Raw genomic sequence first — 19849 nt, forward strand, 5'->3', positions numbered from 1 at the left:
GGAGCAGCCTTTCAACGCCTGCCTCTGTCTTTCGCGAGAAAAGTTGACCCACACAACAAAGTAAAGCTATTTTTCGGCTACGAGCTGACAGGCAGCCCGCCGTATTAGTCAGAGGTCCCTTTACTACAGTTCGGAGTCACGGACCTTCAGTAATAGTAATAAATCACACAGCAATAGTACATTCACGTTGTTGTAAAAACCACGATAATATATTAAGTAATCCAAAGTATTCAGAATACGTTACTGTCATTGAGTAACGTAACGGAATACGTCACAGAATAAATTTTGGGGCATGTATTCTGTATTCTGTAATGGAATACATTTTAAAAGTAACCTTCCCAACACTGAATATTTAGGTATACACACTTCTATCAAACAAGCAAGTTTTGATTGTAACCCTTTTCTTTAGTATTTACTTTTAGCACATATTAATTAAACATCTGAAAAATCCCATTAACACAACATAAAAAACATAATGTCACTAGACAATCATTGTAGACATGAAGATAATTATTATCGAATTAAATTGCTCATATTCTTCATACCAACAAACTATCCAGAGTAAATGTGTGCTCAATAACAATGTTGATCCTTCAGATGAAAGTTAACAGGTGTTAGTTATACAAAATATTTGTTAGATACTGCTTTTGGTGTTTCAATGGGATTTGGTGACATTAAGAAAAAAAAAAACCCCAAAAAACAGCCTTATCTTAAAGAATGCAGTCAGGGCATTTTCTAGTACTATATAACATGCTGCGTGCAACTCTCTGTGGCTATTTGAGTTTCATAGTACAGAAAGTGTACGAGTGTATGACATCTGACACAACTTGAACAATATCAGAATTGTGTGCTGGACATGGTTTAGTGAATAACTGTGAATAACTGTCTGGAACAACAGAAGTCTTTACTAACCGAATACCAGAGTAACTTCTCTGTGATCTCTGCATTATAAATATTATTATTCTTAGGTGATTTTCCCTGAAAAGTATCTGGAACTTGTTCTGTCAGTAAAAGTTCCAGCTTCAAGGTTTCTTGAGACTGCAAATTAGTAATTAATAAAGCAATGGCAGATAGACATAAAGCAATGGCAGCAGACACAATGCTACTGGACTTCGAAGATTAGGCATCACAAGAGATCTTAACAAACTGGAGTCGGAGACATCCACCTCCCCTATGAACAGCGTCGTCAGTTCAAGTTGAATGAGGCAAAACACAGTTTGCAGCTGTCAAACGCTTTTGGAGGCAGAGTTGTTCCAATGAAAAACAAGTTGGTCAATGGTAAGGCAATTTTATAGAAAACACACCGGCAGCAGCTTTTTCCTCCAAGTACAGGTTGATAGGCTGGTGCTGCATAAGCCGCTTGTTGCATTCCTCTGACTCACTTCCTCTAAGGCCATGTTCTCTGGGGGCAACCCATTCAGTTCTTAAAATGGTTTGACCTGATGATCCATGGTAGTTACAGTCTCTTCGTCTTCTATGCTTCCGCACGTTGTCATCCATTCTGATACACATAAAAACTAAGACAGGCCTTTGTCTGCCTGTGAGTACAGCTTTCAGCAGCTCAGCATTACATGTGTCACACATTGTTGCTGCTGTTTCACAGCTACTACCCGCTAAGAAAGCACCACATAAACTGCCACTCACCTGCTTTATTTCTACAGTCACTGGAAGGTTCACATAAAGCCCACGCTCCCTACTTTAATGACATTCAAATGCAAATGTAGTTAAAAGTAACACTGATGAGCTCTTTTTGACTGCCTGTGATATATTCAGATTTAACCTATACTTTACTAAAACTGTGGCTGCTGTGTTGTATTCTCTCTTTTCTTTTTTCAGCTAGAAAATCTTGAGCAGAAAAGCAGCATACTCAATCTGTAGCCACTGTGTGGGTTGATGAGTTTTGGAAAGCAGATGTTATCTGATTTATCTTTTTTATTTTTTATTTTTTTTAAATAGTGTGACAGACTTTTAAATGTGACATATTTTTTACGTTTGGGAAGAGAAATTACATGATTGTTAAAGTGAGATGTACTTTATCCCAGATTAGGGAAACTGTTCTGTTACAGCTGTTCAAGATAAATTAAACAATTAAATAATTAAATTAAACACAAAGAATAAATTTGAGAATTAAGCACACTTAAGAATAAATAGACAAATAGTGTAAATAAAAGCTTAAATGTATAAAAACACAATTTAAAATGGCTTACTAAATTAAAGTGAACAAACTTAAGTGTGTAAATTTAAGTCTAACTTGAAGTGATCCCCTGCTGAATATCAAAAAAGTGCAATAACATGTCTTAGTGTGCAGGGTGGGGAAAAAACTATTAAGATTTCAGTGTTGTGTGTGGTCAGGATTGTCCATGTTGGACAGAAATTTGTTCTGTGGCCTCCTTCTGTGAGCCAGCTTTCCTACCCAATTTATTTAGTCTGTTGATGTTACCAGCTCCCAAGCTGCTCCCTGGCACACCACAGCAAAGTACTTTGTGCTCAGGATTAGTGACTGAGAAAAGATCTTCATCTTTTTGCTGCACAAATTGAAGGATACTGGCTTCCTAGAGAAATAAAGCCTGCTTATCCCCTGTGTTTGTCCTCCTGTTGTCATTGAGGATGCCAAGTTACTCGTATTCCCATACCACATGAGAATCCTTTCTCAGAATAGACGCAGGCTGAAGTCAATCACCATCTCTCTGGTCTTATTTATATTGAGAATTTTCCCTTCCCAATCCACTCAACAAAAATCATACACTCAATGCTCTGTACCCCTCCTCCTGTCTGTGACTGATGCATCCAAGCCCTACAGAATCAGAGCATTTTTGTAAGTGGCATGACCCAGAGTTATACTAAAAGTCTGTGGCTTATAAGGTGAACAGGAATGGAGACAGCACAGTCCACACACTGCACAAGAGCAAATCAGAGCACTGCCAAGTCTCACGTACTACCTGACTTACGTAGTCAGTAATCCATAAGACAGTAGGGGAAAGTGGGGTGCCACCCACTATTTCTAGGGAACCAAAGAAGAAATTGGTCATGTGACCGCTCATTTTTGAAGAGTCAGCCACTTTACTCATCCTGCAAAGAAGAGAGCCTCTTTGAGAATTAAGCACACTTAAGTTCAAAAACTGATTTTTGCCTTTCAGAGTAAGGCAAGTGTGGCAGTGGCACAACTCACCCCAACTTATGAATATTTTAAACACATTTTAATGTAATAATATGAAAAGAGAAATAATGAAACTAAAAATAGATCAGAGTTTTAATTGGGAGGACAGGCAGGGCTTCCACTCCTTTAGAGCACATGGAGAGCAGTGAATGAGGTGGAGAAGGGGAAGTCCATTCATCAGGTGGCAAGGAAAATGAACATATTCAGGATGACATTAAAACGATACATGGAGAAGAAAAAGCTAGTTGGAAAAGAAATAAGACTAAAAAGAATATAGCCTCATTTCTTTTCCAACTAGCAGAACTAAAAGAACTGGACTTGCCAATCAAGTCTTTGACAAAAATATGAAGAAAGCGCTGGCAGATCATTTAAAAGCACTAGCAGCTTTTATGTGTTCTTTACTTTGTGCATTCTCAAAAGCCAGTTCACAGTATTTGAGTATGCACAAAGAAATGATATTTTGATCCAGCTGGCAGAGATATCAGAGGCAAAATCAGGTTGGGTTAAGTGTGCATTTAAGAAAAAGTAGTAGAGAACATTAATAATTATTTACCCAGGAAATGCTCATTATCAGTTATCAAAATGCAGATAGTTCACAGAGAAGCAAAATTGGGTACTTGGAGCGTAGAGCTTCAACTTTTCTAAATCTGAAAGTAATTGTGATTATCATTGTGAACTTTGCAGGCAAAACCAAATCCTACAACCGCGTTGGATTAGTTGAGAAGGTTGATGGTGCCGACACTGGTGCAAAGTTTTTAAGGTGAAGTAGTAATAGGTTTGTGAATGGAAAGCCCATTTTCACTTTCAAAGAAAGTGATGGAGTCATCCCAAGAGAAGATGTGCATAAAAAAAACAAAAACAAAAAATAAACAAACATAGGTGGCTGTGGCTCAGGTGGTAGAGCAGATCAGCTACTGATTGGAAGGTTGGTGGTTCAATCGTTGGCTTCCCCGTTCTGCATGTCAAATATCCTTGAGCAAGATACTAACCCCAAGTTGCCCTCCGATACGTTCATCGTAGTGTGAATGCAGATTAGTTTGCACTTGTGTTTAGAAGTGGGTGTGAATGGGTGAGTGTGGCATGTTGTATACAGCGCTTTGAGTACTCTGGGAGAGTGGAAAAGCGCTATATAAGAATCGGTCCATTTACCATTTACAAACAAAAAATAACCACACCACAAAAACTTTGCAGTACACCCAGAAGGGAGCAGTGGGTAGCATCAACAAGTGGGATGCTATGGAGCTGGCCAGATGTGTGAAGAGAATTCCAGTTAATTTTGTCTTCATTTGAATTTCATTTTGTTCTGAACATGTGTTCATGTGGTGCTAGGCCTTGTTTAAGAAAATTGACTTTTGATGTGCTCACGTGACACAGTTGGCCTTTGATGTTGTAAAATAACTTTAAATAAACCTTAAGTAATTTTGTGTTGATTTTGTCTAACTTTTATATAGCTAGACAGTTTCTGAGATCAAAATCTACAGTTTTACTTTCATAATCAATGGCACAATTTACCCAAAGGTATTCTCTTTGGGTAAATTGTGCATATGCAAATCACCGTGTGAAAGAAAGAAAGCAGTCCTACATATTTGTTAAATAATCACATTTTAGGACATGTTCTCATCAAAAATGACTCAAAGTGTTACAGGAGGCCAAGAAAGGCCATAAAATGATGATATTTACCAGAGGATGAGAAAATATAAACTGACTTTCTTTATTTTAAGTGAACTTTGCACTTTTTTGTTTAAGTAAATCATCAATTAGTTTCCATAGCTTGCTGTCCTTTGTTTTACTACATGCACATGTACTCAAGTCTATTTGGGATTGTTGAGTTGGAATATTTGACACAACTAAATGCATATACAAAAAGAAATTTTGTTATTTCATTTGGGATTTCTAATTGTACAGTTTTCAATTCTCTGAATTCTCTAAGTCTCATAATTACAAATATTACCTCAGGTCTCTGACACGCATGCAGGCCTCTGGCTTCTCAACTGATTCTTCTGTGTTTCTATTCGTATCAAAACTCCTGCTGTCTTCTGTTTCTGTTCCACAGGGTTCGGTGCTAGGACCAATTCTGTTTACATTGTACATGCTTCCCTTAGGCAGTATCATCAGAAGACATAGTATTCATTTTCACTGCTATGCAGATGACACCCAGCTCTATCTATCCATGAAGCCAGATAACACACACCAATTAGTTAAACTGCAGGAATATCTTGAAGACATAAAGACCTGGATGGCCGCTAACTTCTTAATTCAGATCAAACTGAGGTTATTGAACAAGGCCCTGAAAATCTTAGAAATATGGTATCTAAGCAGATTCTTACTCTGGATGGCATTACCTTAGAATACTCACAGAGACTAGCAAGGGCGTATTTCTCCTGTATTGGCTCCATTGACTCCTTGTTGAGAACCAAAATTGAATTTAAAATCATTCTCATCACAAACAAGTCTCGAATAGTTTGGATTCAGAAGACAGAGACACTCTCTACTAGTTATTATCAGTTATTATCGTTAGGTATTATTAGTCTTTGGCTCTCTTCTACATTGTCTCCTTGTTCTGCCTTGGGATGACTTTTGCCATAAATTGGATCTTGTGAATGAACTCTTGTTGTGAATAAACTACACTGAAATGCATTTCGAGGTCATTAATTTGAAAAACTACAGCTTATTCATAAGACATGTGCGTACTAAACACAGTCAATCACACAAGTTCTTTTACTTATTTTTCCCAGGGTAGTTGGTTTGCTTAAAATCTTGGAAACTGCATTGAACTCTTGGTTCAGCTTTAGGTCAACAAAGTGGAGTGTGATACTTCAAGGACATCTGGTGTAACAGAAATTTGGAACTTTTAGAAAATTTGAAAAAGCTTGCTGGTAAAAGCTAAAGAGCCCCTATCTGTAACAAAAATCCGTGCTGTGAGCTGTTCACTTTGCTGGATAATTAACCTCAAGGATCCAGTCAGATATGAATGATTGTGTTTTGATATCTGTCTAAGAATGTATTCCACACTTGGGAAAATTACAGCAGTTTACTACATGCACATTTAGAAGTTAATAGGCTAACACAAGTAAAATGATCAATAGGGTGCTTTAATATAATGCCAACCATATTAAAATGTTTGGCTGAATATGGCAGTGTCTGTGTTAATTTTCCAAAGTAGTTTCTAACCATCAAATGTTTAAATCTTCTAGAAAAAGTAAATAGCAGGAAAGGCCAAAATGGTGGCTGATTTGATGTCAGTTCTATTGAGTTCCCAGTCAGCTTTGTGATTCCTGCTCTGAAGTCAGAGCAGGAAACTGTGCCCTTTATCAGGTGACAAACAAGTCTTATTTAGGAGTATTTTGTTCTCAATTGTTTTGGCTTCCAGTCCTGCAACCCTGAACTGGGTAAAAGTAGGAAAATAGATGGATGGATGGAATTCATGCGACAGCTGGGAAAAGTTTTTCCCACGTAAAGGGTCAGAGTGTGTGTGTGTGTCTGTTTGTGTGTGTGTGGAGAGGGTGGGTGGTTTGGGGATTTAGACAAAAACAAAACAATAGTCAGACATATGGAGACATAAACATTAGGAGAAAGGAAAAAAAATCTGTACGGAGAAACTCCAGTAAGTATATAGAGACATGTAAGATAACATTACTACATTTTTCTAGTAGGAAAGTGTGTGCTCCACTTTCTGCTGTGTGTTCCTTCTAATTATTAAATGACAACATGTATAAATGCATGCATGTCTGTGTGTACAGTGTTGCTTGCACAAAACAGTTGTATTGTTACTGTCAGTCTGATTCTTTACATTGTGATCATTCATAAATATTATTCTAAACACACACACACACATCAGAAAAATACCCCTCTTGCTCCTGTGGGCAGTCTATCCTTTAAGCTCAGGTCCTCTACCTGAGACTCTATTATATCTGTATATTATAGGTGGGAATCACCAGACACCTACCGTGTCCCACCTGGAGCAACAGGGGAGCTACACGTTGTGGAAGAGAGCTGGAGATTCATAATAATTAATAATTAAATGTAGAGTGGTGTAGGGCTGTTCGATATAATGATATATATCGGCTGACAATATAAAAAAGTCTATCGTTTCATTTTATGCTATCGTTTGTTTTGTGGTGCCGCAAAATAAACTGTTTATGGCAATATTTTTTCATCGTTTTGATGGTCACTGTAGTGGCTATATTAATTTCTTAAAGTTCTCTCTTTCTCTTATATTTAATATAACCACACTACAGACGGACAAGCGCCTGCTTTTATGCGTTGTCGTTAGCAACAACGACGGTAACACCATCGCGTGTCCGCTTGTTTATGTTCCACATAAACCTTTCACAATAAAGCTCAAGATCCTGTTGAGACTTTTCAAAATAAACTGAATCACGTGAAAGAGCAGATTAAATAATAAATACTCACAAGTAGTGGTAGATACAAAGCCCTGTACTGCCCTATAGATTACATTAGATTAGATAAAACTTTATTTATCCCTCGGGTGGGTTCCTCCGGGAAATTCAGTTTCCAGTAGCACAGCACCGACAGAAGTTGCAGAATGTGAGCAGAAATATACCATATATACACAAATATAAATACAGAGAATACAAAAGGGATAAATAGAATAAATAGGAATAAGAATACAAGGGAATGGCACATTTCAAGTATTGAAACTGTTGGATATGAACAAAAACTATTGCACAGTGAAAAGGCACTACAGCTTACTTGTTCCCCCCTCCTTTGTCCCTGTTTCCCCTCCAGCGAGGAGTTAAACAGTTTGATGGCTGGCATGTGGGACAAAGGACTTTTTAAGTCTACTTGTCCTTGACTTTGGGAGAAGCAACCTTTCACTGAACAGACTCCTCTGGTTGTTTATGGCTGTGTGCAGAGGATGCAGAGGATGCCCAGCATGGTCCATAATGTCCATATTGCACCTTAATTTGTTTTTATATAAGTGCCTGGAATGAGTCTTCAGTTGAATGTTTTTTAATAGGCAAAAAATATTTAAATAAGGAAATGGCGAGTCGAATTTTTGTCTTTTTTTTCTATTTTTGCTGATCCGAAAATTGATCCAATCAGTGACTTAAAACCGTGATCTGATCTGAACCGTGAGATTTTTGATCTGTTGCACAACTAATACATATGTATGCATATGTATACATATGTACTGCATATATATGCATACATATGTACTGTGATTGCATGATCTCTACCTTATAATATAAAGAGCTTGCTGTTGTAATTTAAAGCTATATAAATGAAATTGAATTGAATGAAATATGTATGCAGTACAATGTGTCTAAGACATTGTAGAAGTGAATTTGTGAACCCTCATGTTTTCTGATTCCTATGATTCCCGTCAAATATGAGCCTGATTTTACATATTTGTTGTCATCGCATCAGCAAACTATTAAAATTAGGAATAAAACTCCTGGAAGCCCTGATAAGTATGCCCAATAATAAGGCTCGAGGTCCAGATGGCTTTCCTGCAGAATTCTACAAAGAATTCTGGACGATTCTAGCCCCAATTTCTTACAGAACGTTGTTGGAAATCAAAGAAAAGGGCAGACTTCCATCAAATATGCTTTCTGCAAACATTAATCTACTGCTAAAACCAGGCAAAGACCCTCAAGCTATCGTCCAATATCCCTTATAAATGTAGACCTTAAAATAATCTGCAAAGCTCTCTCAAAGAGACTGGAGAAAATAACCCCCCTCTTAATTCATCCTGACCAAACTGGTTTCATAAAAGGTAGGCACTCATCAACAAATACACGTAGACTACTTAATTTGATAGACTACTCATACAGTAAAAACATCGAAACTACAATATTTTCTTTAGATGCAGAAAAAGCGTTTGACAGAGTTACTGGACATTTCTATTTGCAACTTTACACAAATTTGGTTTTGGATCCTCTTTCATAAACTGGTTAAAAATATTATATAATTCCCCAACAGCTTGTGTCAAAACAAATGACCAGACATCCTCCAGCTTCTGTCTCCTGAGGGGCACCAGGCAGGGATGCCCACTCTCCCCTTCACTGTTTGCAATTTTTATTGAGCCACTAGAAGCAGCAATTAGACAGAATACAGTAATTAAGGGCATAAAATGCAAGAATGTGGAACATAAAATCAGCCTTTATGCGGATGATGTGTTACTTTTTCTCCAAAACTCACAAACCAATATCTCTGGGGTGATTGAATTGATAAACTCTTTTGCAAGAATATCAGATTACTCAATTAACTGGTCAAAATCTACAGTCCTTCCGATTAATTGCTCCTTCCATAATTCCTCTTCTACACCACTGCAATCGGGAAATATAAAATATTTAGGTATTAATGTTTCTCCCAAGCTTGCAGATCTAACTAAATTAAACCATATCCCGCTTTTAAAGAAAGTAGAAGGTGATCTGGCTAGATGGAAATGTCTACCCATATCACTCATGTGAAGGGTTGCCACTATAAAAATGATGGTCTTACCAAAAATAAATTATTTATTCTCAATGATCCCAACTAAACCGCCACAAGATTGGTTCAGATCTCTAGATTCATGTATGTCCAAATTTCTTTGGAAAGATAAACCCCCACGTATAAGCTTAAAAACACTACAAAAGACCAAGTATAAAGGAGGATTAGAACTACCTAACTTTCAGCACTACTTCTTAGCCAACAGGCTTCAATTTATCTCAGGATGGTTAAAACATACCTTCTTAGACGAACCTTGACTAGATGTAGAACAAGCACTTTAATCTAAGAGATTTCAGACCTACCATTTATCAGCTCAAACATCCAACGACATGAATGCTTCAAAGCGTCAACATCAGCTCTTCTCTGGCAGCATGGTGGGAGTTTCTAAAATTGACGGAGTCTTCATTAATCCCATGCAAATGTACACCTATCTGGAACAACCCTAACATATTCCAAAACAATAATATGATAAACTTTCCAGATTAGAGTGGTAAAGGAATCAAATACTTAGAACATATATTAGAAGGAACAGAATTTATTCCATTTGACAGACTAGTTACACAATATGGGATCAAAAAGGAAAGATTTTTAGAATATCAACAAATTAAATCCATAGTAAAAAAGAAATTTAAATCCGGTCAAGCTGAACTACAAACACCATCAAGTGTGGTTCAATTTCTTACTCTTAAAACCCCCAAATTACTATCCAGAATATACAGAATATTTTCTAAAACAGATAAATCAATACAGGGAGTGCAGAATTTTTAGGCAAATGAGTATTTTGTCCACATCATCCTCTTCATGCATGTTGTCTTACTCCAAGCTGTATAGGCTCGAAAGCCTACTAACAATTAAGCATATTAGGTGATGTGCATCTCTGTAATGAGAAGGGGTGTGGTCTAATGACATCAACACCCTATATCAGGTGTGCATAATTATTAGGTAACGTCTTTTCCTTTGGCAAAATGGGTCAAAAGAAGGACTTGACAGGCTCAGAAAAGTCAAAAATAGTGAGATATCTTGCAGAGGGATGCAGCAGTCTCAAAATTGCAAAGCTTCTGAAGCATGATCATCGAACAATCAAGCGTTTCATTCAAAATAGTCAACAGGGTCGCAAGAAGCGTGTGGAAAAACCAAGACGCAAAATAACTGCCCATGAACTGAGAAAAGTCAAGCGTGCAGCTGCCAAGATGCCACTTGCCACCAGTTTGGCCATATTTCAGAGCTGCAACATCACTGGAGTGCCCAAAAGCACAAGGTGTGCAATACTCAGAGACATGGCCAAGGTAAGAAAGGCTGAAAGACGACCACCACTGAACAAGACACACAAGCTGAAACGTTAAGACTGGGCCAAGAAATATCTCAAGACTGGTTTTTCTAAGGTTTCATGGACTGATGAAATGAGAGTGAGTCTTGATGGGCCAGATGGATGGGCCCGTGGCTGGATTGGTAAAGGGCAGAGAGCTCCAGTCCGACTCAGATGCCAGCAAGGTGGAGGTGGAGTACTGGTTTGGGCTGGTATCATCAAAGATGAGCTTGTGGGGCCTTTTCGGGTTGAGGATGGAGTCAAGCTCAACTCCCAGTCCTACTGCCAGTTTCTGGAAGACACCTTCTTCAAGCAGTGGTACAGGAAGAAGTCTGCATCCTTCAAGAAAAACATGATTTTCATGCAGGACAATGTTCCATCACACGCGTCCAAGTACTCCACAGCGTGGCTGGCAAGAAAGGGTATAAAAGAAGAAAAACTAATGACATGGCCACCTTGTTCACCTGATCTGAACCCCATTGAGAACCTGTGGTCCATCATCAACTGTGAGATTTACAAGGAGGGAAAACAGTACACCTCTCTGAACAGTGTCTGGGAGGCTGTGGTTGCTGCTGCACGCAATGTTGATGGTGAACAGATCAAAACACTGACAGAATCCATGGATGGCAGGCTTTTGAGTGTCCTTGCAAAGAAAGGTGGCTATATTGGTCGCTGATTTGTTTTTGTTTTGTTTTTGAATGTCAGAAATGTATATTTGTGAATGTGGAGATGTTATATTGGTTTCACTGGTAAAAATAAATAATTGAAATGGGTATATATTTGTTTTTTGTTAAGTTGCCTAATAATTATGCACAGTAATAGTCACCTGCACACACAGATATCCCCCTAAAATAGCTAAAACTAAAAACAAACTAAGAACTACTTCCAAAAACATTCAGCTTTGATATTAATGAGTTTTTTTGGGTTCATTGAGAACATGGTTGTTGTTCAATAATAAAATTATTCCTCAAAAATACAACTTGCCTAATAATTCTGCACTCCCTGTATCACTTCCTATTGCAAAATGGGAAGCGGATTTATCAGTTAACTTAGACCAAAACTTCTGGTCTCAGATACGCTTAAAAACCTTTCATTTATTTAGAAATCCCAGTCTTAAAATAATTCAATACAAAATACTACATAGAGTACACTATACAGGTCATCGGATGTTCAAGATGGGCTTTACGTCTACCAACAACTGCTCACACTGTCAAACCAATACACCGGACAATTATATCCACGCTCTTTGGTTCTGTCCACCAGTTCAGAAGTTTTGGCGCGAGATATGTGAAGACTTATCAAAGTGTCTGAAGTGTAACGTTCCAACTTCCCCTTTAGTGTGTTTGTTGGGCAGCTTAGATTATGTCACTACAGAAAAAAATATAGCCCATATGGTTTTCAGTGCCCTATGCATAGCCAAGAAAACAGTCCTCGTGAACTGGAAAAATAAAAATAATCTTAATTCTAACCAATATAGAAATTTTCTAATAGATTACATTAGTCTTGATACAGCCTCTACCACCACATCAGATCAATTGCTCTGGGCTCCTTTGATCAGCTCCATCACCTATTGGGGTAGGGGGTCATAGTTTGGTCCCACCTTCACTGTTGTGATTGGTGTGAGGGTGAGGACAGGCTTGGGGTGTCGGGGGATTCCCCAGAGGCGTCTTCCTTGGAGGGCTCAACCCGGGGTTGTGGTCATGGCCTGTTAAGGGCTCTGTTGGCTCTTAGGTGATGGTTTCCTCGTGGCTGCGTGCAGCGGGGCTAGGGGATGGTCTGTGCTGACGGACGTGGGTTACTGACCTGGGAGCCTGGCTGTCCCTGGGTGGGTCCGGGGCAGGTGGGGGGTTCTGGGGATGCTCCGTCTCCGGGCTGGGGCCCTGGCTGGGCCTCGGGGTCTTGGGAGCTTGGATCCTGGTTGGTGTGTCGCCGGGGTTGTGGGCGGGTGGGTGTATGGGGGCTCAGCCCTGGTGCAGGATGCCACCGGTGCATCGAGCCACCTGGTGGGCTCTTCAACTAGTGGGGGAGGCTGTTACATCTTGCAGGAGGTCTCCTCTCTCCAAGAACTGACTCTGCAGGTGGAGAGAGATATAGGAGAGGTGGAGGAAGAACTCAGCCTGGGTGTCTATGGTCTTGTGTAGTCTGGAAGATAAGTGGATGATGGGGTGGGTGCAGTTTTCTCTGTGGTGGGGTCAGGTGGGCTGTCCCGGGCTCTGTGGGGCCGGGCGGCGCTGCTGAACTGGGCCCCGGTCCGGATGGGCCTGGGCCCCCTTTCCCTACTGGGGACAGCGGGGGAGCTGGCCCCAGGGAGGGGTCACCTGCCTCCCTCTCCCGCTCCACCACAATCACCCACACATGCAGGACCTTAGGGCAAAGGTGTGTCACCAGGGTGCAGGGGGACATCTGGGGGGGATGTCCCCCTCTGTCCCCTTCTGGCTGCCTGTGCCTTAATTTTATCCCACAACTTAGACATTCACATTACTCACACTCTCATAACACATACATATCGGACCTTGGGGGTGGGCATGCTACACGTCGTCCAGAAGATAATATGCAATTCTGTTTGGGAAAACGTGAACACTGACTGCATCATTTAACATGGTAGTAGAAGAGTCCCGGTGCTGAAGTGGCCTGCCTCGGGGCAGGATTTCACTTTCATCAGACGGTGACGTCCCTGTGGCTTCATCCATCCTTTATGTACAGTAATAATCTGCTTTTCCTGTCATTTCATTAACAAAAGTGTGTTAATTAATAGAAAAAAGTCACAAAGTCACTGCTCATTCCCTGGAGGACGGGGCTGTGGCCCCCCCACACCCTCTAGCAGATCATTACATGAAGGAACCTTTTAAATATAAGCTCGCTCACGCTCACAGGTGTACAGACGGGTTCTCACAGACACAAAGTACACCCTTTTTGGCTTCTACCTCAATGCACACTGTGCGCTGTCGATCTTACGTGCTGCACAATAATGTTTAATATTTAGTATTTACTGTTATATTCACATAGATCATTGCGATGATGTTATTTTTTATATTGCTCTCTTTTTTTGCTTGTTTTCTCTTTTTTCTTTTTCAACAGGTGATCCAGGTGATTGATATTTGTATTTTTTGTCTGTTTGTTTTGTTGGTTTTTGGTTTTTGCCCTTTATCACCGTCCCTCTTCCCCTCTCTTTTTCTTTCCCTCTTTCTTTCTCCCTTTTCTTTTCCCCAGTCAAGTCTGTCCCATGTTCAGCAAATGAAAATAAAATAAACAATAAAAGCAAAGGTGAATCAAATAGACCATTACGGCAAGGCTGGGATGGTCCATTTTGGTAAAGTAAATCCGTTGGGCATCTTTCTTTGCCTTTAGACAACAATTCTGATGGCAAAAGAACGAAACGGGACAGGCAAAAAAAGAAAAGAAAAAAAGACTAAAGACTGTTTCCAGTCTGTTTCCACCAATAGACTGGAAGTCTTTAGTACCCCACAGAGTAAATGAAAAATCAAAATATGTCATCCATAAACAGCATATTATCTGCAGTAGAAGATGGGATCTGCACAGACACCCAAGCTTGGAGAAGCAGCCAAAAGAATGAGTTAACCAAACACTTCTGAAAAGCTAAATGGAGTTTAGCCATTTAAAATGGGCTCACCTGTGGACTAATGCATTGATATGTCAAAGTCACCCAAAACGCACAAACTGACTGACGGAGTAATGGACTAGCAGCTCCAGTGTTATTTGAGGTAGAATTGATGTTCCAGTTCTCCGTTAATTATTATTATTATTTTTTTTTTGCATTTTGTTTTGTATTGTTTCTTTTTTCAGTGGGCTTTTTTAAGGTGTTTTAAATATGTTGTATGGCTGCCTACGTTCACAGCAGTAAATTGCTTTATCTATTCAATAACTCCATCAGACTGGAAACCTTATAAGTGATGCATACTGTAATTCTTCCCACCCTCCTGCCCTTTGGTTAAGATCCTCGTCATACTGACAGACATTTGGCAGTGAGTAACCACTAGCACGTGTTCTTCATTTGTGATATCCAAAGCAAGTGTTTGCTCATGGTAAACCAATAAGATGAACTGCCTCACTGATCTTGCACAAACTTTATTTGTTGTTGATGCAACAAAAATGTCTTGTTACTTCAGATACTTTTGTAGTAGAAAAGAAAAGTGTTTTTTCCCAGTGTTCCTGTGGTTTCACCCTCGAGTCTTCCAACTGGCAGCAGTAAGAAAGCTGCAGTGCTGAAGAATGCTGAAGAATCCTTTTCTATATTCATAAAAGTCATAAAGTCAAAGCCATTTAAAGTGCTCCCACAAAAACAGGTGATATACAAAATGAATAAAGGTCCCCAGTATACATAGGTTACATAGGAAAAGGCTTTGAGTCATTAGGCTGATAGTCTTGTCAGAGTCATATTTCTGAGACTCTGATTAAAGATTTTGTTGTGAAGAATTTAGGGGTATTTAACATTGACATTAAAAAGTAGGAAATTTTTATTTGCGTTTAAGAAAATAACCTTTAAGTTTTAGGGCATGCTTTGGACAATTTGAAATGAATTAGTTTGGGATGTTTGCCTTAACTCCAATATTGATTTGAATTGTGTTGATCCAAACTTGAAACCAGTCTTTGGCCTTGACTGTTACCTCATTGAAATTTCTAGCTTGCAAAAATACAATTTTACGATCATTCATTTAGGTAGAAAAGTGTTTCTAGCCCTCTTCATTTGACTATTATAAAATATGTAATAATTCTCAGTGAAAGCAGTGTTCTGAGTAAAGGTGTCTGTTTTCACTTTTAGGACACTTCACCAACGCCAGACTTGGAACAGAGTTTGCGTTCAGCCTCCAGTGTAGATGAGCTGATGAGTCTCATCTATCCTTCATACTGGGCTGCTGTGAAGTGTAAATCCAAACTTTCTGCTGCTGCATCTTCATCCTCCAAACTCTCCCAGCAGTCACAGGTCCGTCAGCTTAGGCCACTGGGTGATACAGAAGAGCCAACATTTGCTGCTGTCTACCTCAACTTGGATATCCTGAAAAGTATGTTTATGTTTTGTTTATTATGTTCTTTCTTCAAATTCTACTTCTTAATTCTTTCAGTTTCATAAAGAGGAGAGTGAGTCTTCTTTGATTTTGGATCATCTAGAATTACTATAATTAAGCTTTAGTGAATGTATCCAGTTCTAAATCTAATCCAAGGCCCATGCTCATTTGAGATTGAATGAGTCAACTAGGATTTGACATCTTGCACAGAAATCATAGCCACTGTAATAAAACAAAATGTATCTATTCAAATGATTGTTATTAGGTCTGCTTTTCTCTCCACAATATACATGATAAATACTACATTAGGAAGAACAACAAGTCACCGTAACAGTGGTCTGACTGTCTCTCTGTGTGCAGGTATAGAGTCAGAATGGAGGAAGACTCAGTGTTCTCCCAGAGAAGTGTGTATTGATGTGGGGAGAGAGTTTGGTGCTCCTACCAACGTCTTCTATAAGCCACCATGTGTGTCCGTCTACAGATGTGGAGGATGCTGCCACTCTGAGGACAAACAATGCAGGAATATCTCCACTGGTTACCTCAGCAAAAATGTAAGCACATTGTTTTATATCTTTTAAAATGTTTCCTTCTATTATTATTATTGATAAGCATTAGTAGTCCCCAGTCAGCACACCTTAAGACCACTTTGTCAGTCCGCCCCAGGGCAGCTGTGGCTACAATGTAGCTTGCCATCACCAGTGTGTGAATGTGTGTGTGAATGGGTGGATGACTGAATGTGTAAAGCGCTTTGGGGTCCTTATGGACCAAGTAAAGTGCTATACAAATACAGGCCATTTACCTACAATGTTTGGACACAATAGACAGATTCAGGACACTGATAGTGATTTAAAAGCTTTATTGAGCACTAAGTTAATGGCCTTGGGAACCGGTGGGCAGCATGGAAGTGCTATCTGTGAGAGAAAAGAGGCAAGATTACTCCAGGTCAACGTTGGAATGAAAATGTTGTCAGAGGACAAGGAATGGAGTTATCCTCGGGGGGGTCCAGGTTTGAGTCAATGGGGGAGTCTGGTTGGCTGGTGGATTACTCTGCCTCTCACCCTGTGATAGACTAGAGCACCCCCAAGGATAAGCAGAAGAGAATGGATGAATGGCAAAGCATGTAGTGCCAGAGAGTGGGCAGTCAGGTGAGGGAGGTTGATGATGGCTACTGAGCTCTTCCGACAAGCAGGTAAATCAGAACAGCAGATGAGCTTGATTTCAGGAAACGAGGAGCTGTGGAACAGACTGAAACAAGGAGTTAAGGAAAGCTGTGAAGTGATAACAGGTTTTCATTGGGATCCACATAGTGCCAAAGGAGGTTAAATGATCTGATGGAATTCTGCCATCTACCCAGTAAAGTACTGTACTCAGATTCAGCAGAAGTGCAAAAGTCATCAGTGCGGTCACAGGGCAGGCTGAGATGACAGCTTCAGCCATGACTCTGCCTGCGGAGAACAAAAAAGATATGGAAGTACAAGTGTGGAAATAGACAAAAACAAAACCCAAATCCTTTGAACTGCTTGTGTAATGACAGTTTTCTTTGATACAAAAATAACTGAAAGTTAAGGTTTTATTATGCTAATTTTATAATAAATCACAGATTATCCCGTATTGTAGTTTGTCGCTGCATTTTTGGTTTTTTACTTTAAACCTGCTTTCATAATGAAGAAATAAAGCCTGGTGAATCCAATTTTAACCGGTTCATTATTTGGTGGCATTTCTGTGTTAACATCAGGTACATCTTAACCTGCTTCTATGTTCTATGTTTGTGTATTGTCAAGGGGTAACTAGGCAGGAGGCACTCAATCGAAAGGTTTACTGAGGACAGAGTGAAGATAAACCAATAATTCAAACACAATAATAATATAGAAAAAGTCCTGATTCCACAGGGCCTCATGGCGACACTCCAACCTTGTTGGGATGCCTACGGTGGAATTCCCTGACTATCTGTGACACCCAGGAGTGTTCTTTTGGACCATAACCTTCCCAGTCAACCACATATTGGAAGCCTCTCCCATAGTGTCTGGGATTCGTGTTACAGGGAAGGCTGGCTGGCTGTCATTGAACTGGGCTCGTGGGGGGCCTAGACATAACAGAGTGGTTTTTACTGAGAGGCATGGAAAAATGTATGAATCGTCAAGTTACAAGGCAGTTTCAGGTGAGCAGACACTGGGTTGGTCATGGATTTAATTTCAAAAGATCCAACGAAGTTGAGAGATCATTTCTTTGACTCAGTATGCAATGAAACATTTTTTGGTAGAAAACCAATTTCTGACCTGGAGGATATGAAGGTGCGACTGTGGTGAAGGTGGTGCTGCATGGAAGGGACAGAGAGCTCACCTTTTGTAGTGGGGAATAGTGGAAGATGATGCCCAAGTGATGATTCAAATGGGGACCGTCCAGTAGCCGAAGTGACACAGCAAAAGCTGGCTTCCAGCTCCTGATTTACTCACTCAGTTTGACACTTACTCTGAGGATGAAAGACTGACCTGGCTGCAATTGCTGAACAGTGTTGTTTCTATACCTGCGAGGTGAACCAGGGCCAACAGTCAAAGATTATGTCCAAGGGGATGTCGTATAGCCAGAGTACATGATCAGTGAGCAAGTGGGCAGTGTTTCTTTCACTTAACAAACATCTCTAAACTGCGACATATGGTCTCGTCAGCTGAACTGGAAAAACTCATTCATGCATTTGTGTCATCGCGTTTAGATTACTGTAATTCCCTGTTTACCAGCTTGGATAAATCATCTCTCTCTCTCTCCTCCAGGCAATACAAAACGCAGCAGCCAGACTACTAACTCGTTCTAGCAAGCGTTGTTTTATCATACAGAGCATTAAACGGCCCCAGATTATTTATCCAAGCTTCTTACAAAATACACTGCTGCTCGTCGTCCCCGCTCACAGACTCAGAGTCTGTTGGTTGTTCCCCGAACACGACTGAAGACAAAAGGGGATAGAACCTTTCAGTCTGTTGCACCAAGGCTGTGGAACAGTCTACCACCAGTTACGTTTGGTTGACTCTGTGGATTCTTTTAAAAAGCAGTTAAAAACTTTTCTATTCAAACAAGCCTTTTGTTGATCTACGTATTTTATATTCTTCACATTATTTAACTTATATTTGACCTTTTACATTGTGCATAATGTCTATTGATTGTACTTTTTATTTTAATCTTTGTGTACAGCGCTTTGTGACTGCCTGTCTGTGAAAAGCACTTAATAAATAAACTTTACTTACTTATTTACAGTCTTGAAAGTAGAAAGAAGATTTGGAAGAGCAATAAAATGAGCAGCCTTCAAAAAGCAATCAGTTATGTAAGTACAACAGTATTAGGGTTGTTGAAAATGGAGGAACGCCGGTAACAAAGTCCAGGATAATGATGAGAGGTAAAATAATTTCTTTCTCATCACACAAAAAGAAAGAAGAAAACAAAAATATTCAGGAATTAGAAAAAAACACCAAATCACTAGAAGAAGCCTACGCGTGCGACCAAGATCAGGAAACATTGAACAAAATACGCAAGACAAAACTAGAATTAAATGAAACTATTAATAAAAAAAACACAATTCCTTATACAAAGACTTCGCTTGCAGAATTTTGAACACAGTAACAAATCAGGTCGATTTCTAGCTAACCAGTTAAAAATAAAGAAAGAAAAAACAACTATATGTGCTGCTAAAGATTTATCGGGGAACACAATATATAACCCTGGAAGAATAAACAACATTTTTAGGGATTTCTATGAAACTTTATACTCACCACAAATAAACCCATCTAAAAATGAAATTGATCTGTTTCTTGACAACGTAACTCTTCCAAAATTACTAGAGAGTCAAGCAATGGAACTGGATTCGCCACTGACGCCAAGTGAACTCCAGGAAGCCCTGATAAGTATGCCCAATAATAA

General features: G+C 39.5%; 1 protein-coding gene across 2 annotated transcripts in view; it reads left to right on the top strand.

Annotated features, from left to right (window-relative positions):
- vegfc (vascular endothelial growth factor c) overlaps positions 1 to 19849 on the top strand; it is a 100953-nt gene that overhangs the window by 13138 nt on the left and 67966 nt on the right. For both annotated transcript variants that reach the window (XM_082536088.1, XM_082536087.1), the window contains exons 2-3: positions 15700 to 15940; positions 16304 to 16494. In XM_082536088.1, the coding sequence (XP_082392214.1) occupies positions 15700 to 15940; positions 16304 to 16494 (432 nt within the window). The remainder of the gene's footprint in view (positions 1 to 15699; positions 15941 to 16303; positions 16495 to 19849) is intronic.

Source organism: Aulonocara stuartgranti (genome assembly GCF_965226115.1).
Source record: "Aulonocara stuartgranti genome assembly, chromosome: 6".
In the NCBI taxonomy this organism is placed as follows: Eukaryota; Metazoa; Chordata; class Actinopteri; order Cichliformes; family Cichlidae; genus Aulonocara; species Aulonocara stuartgranti.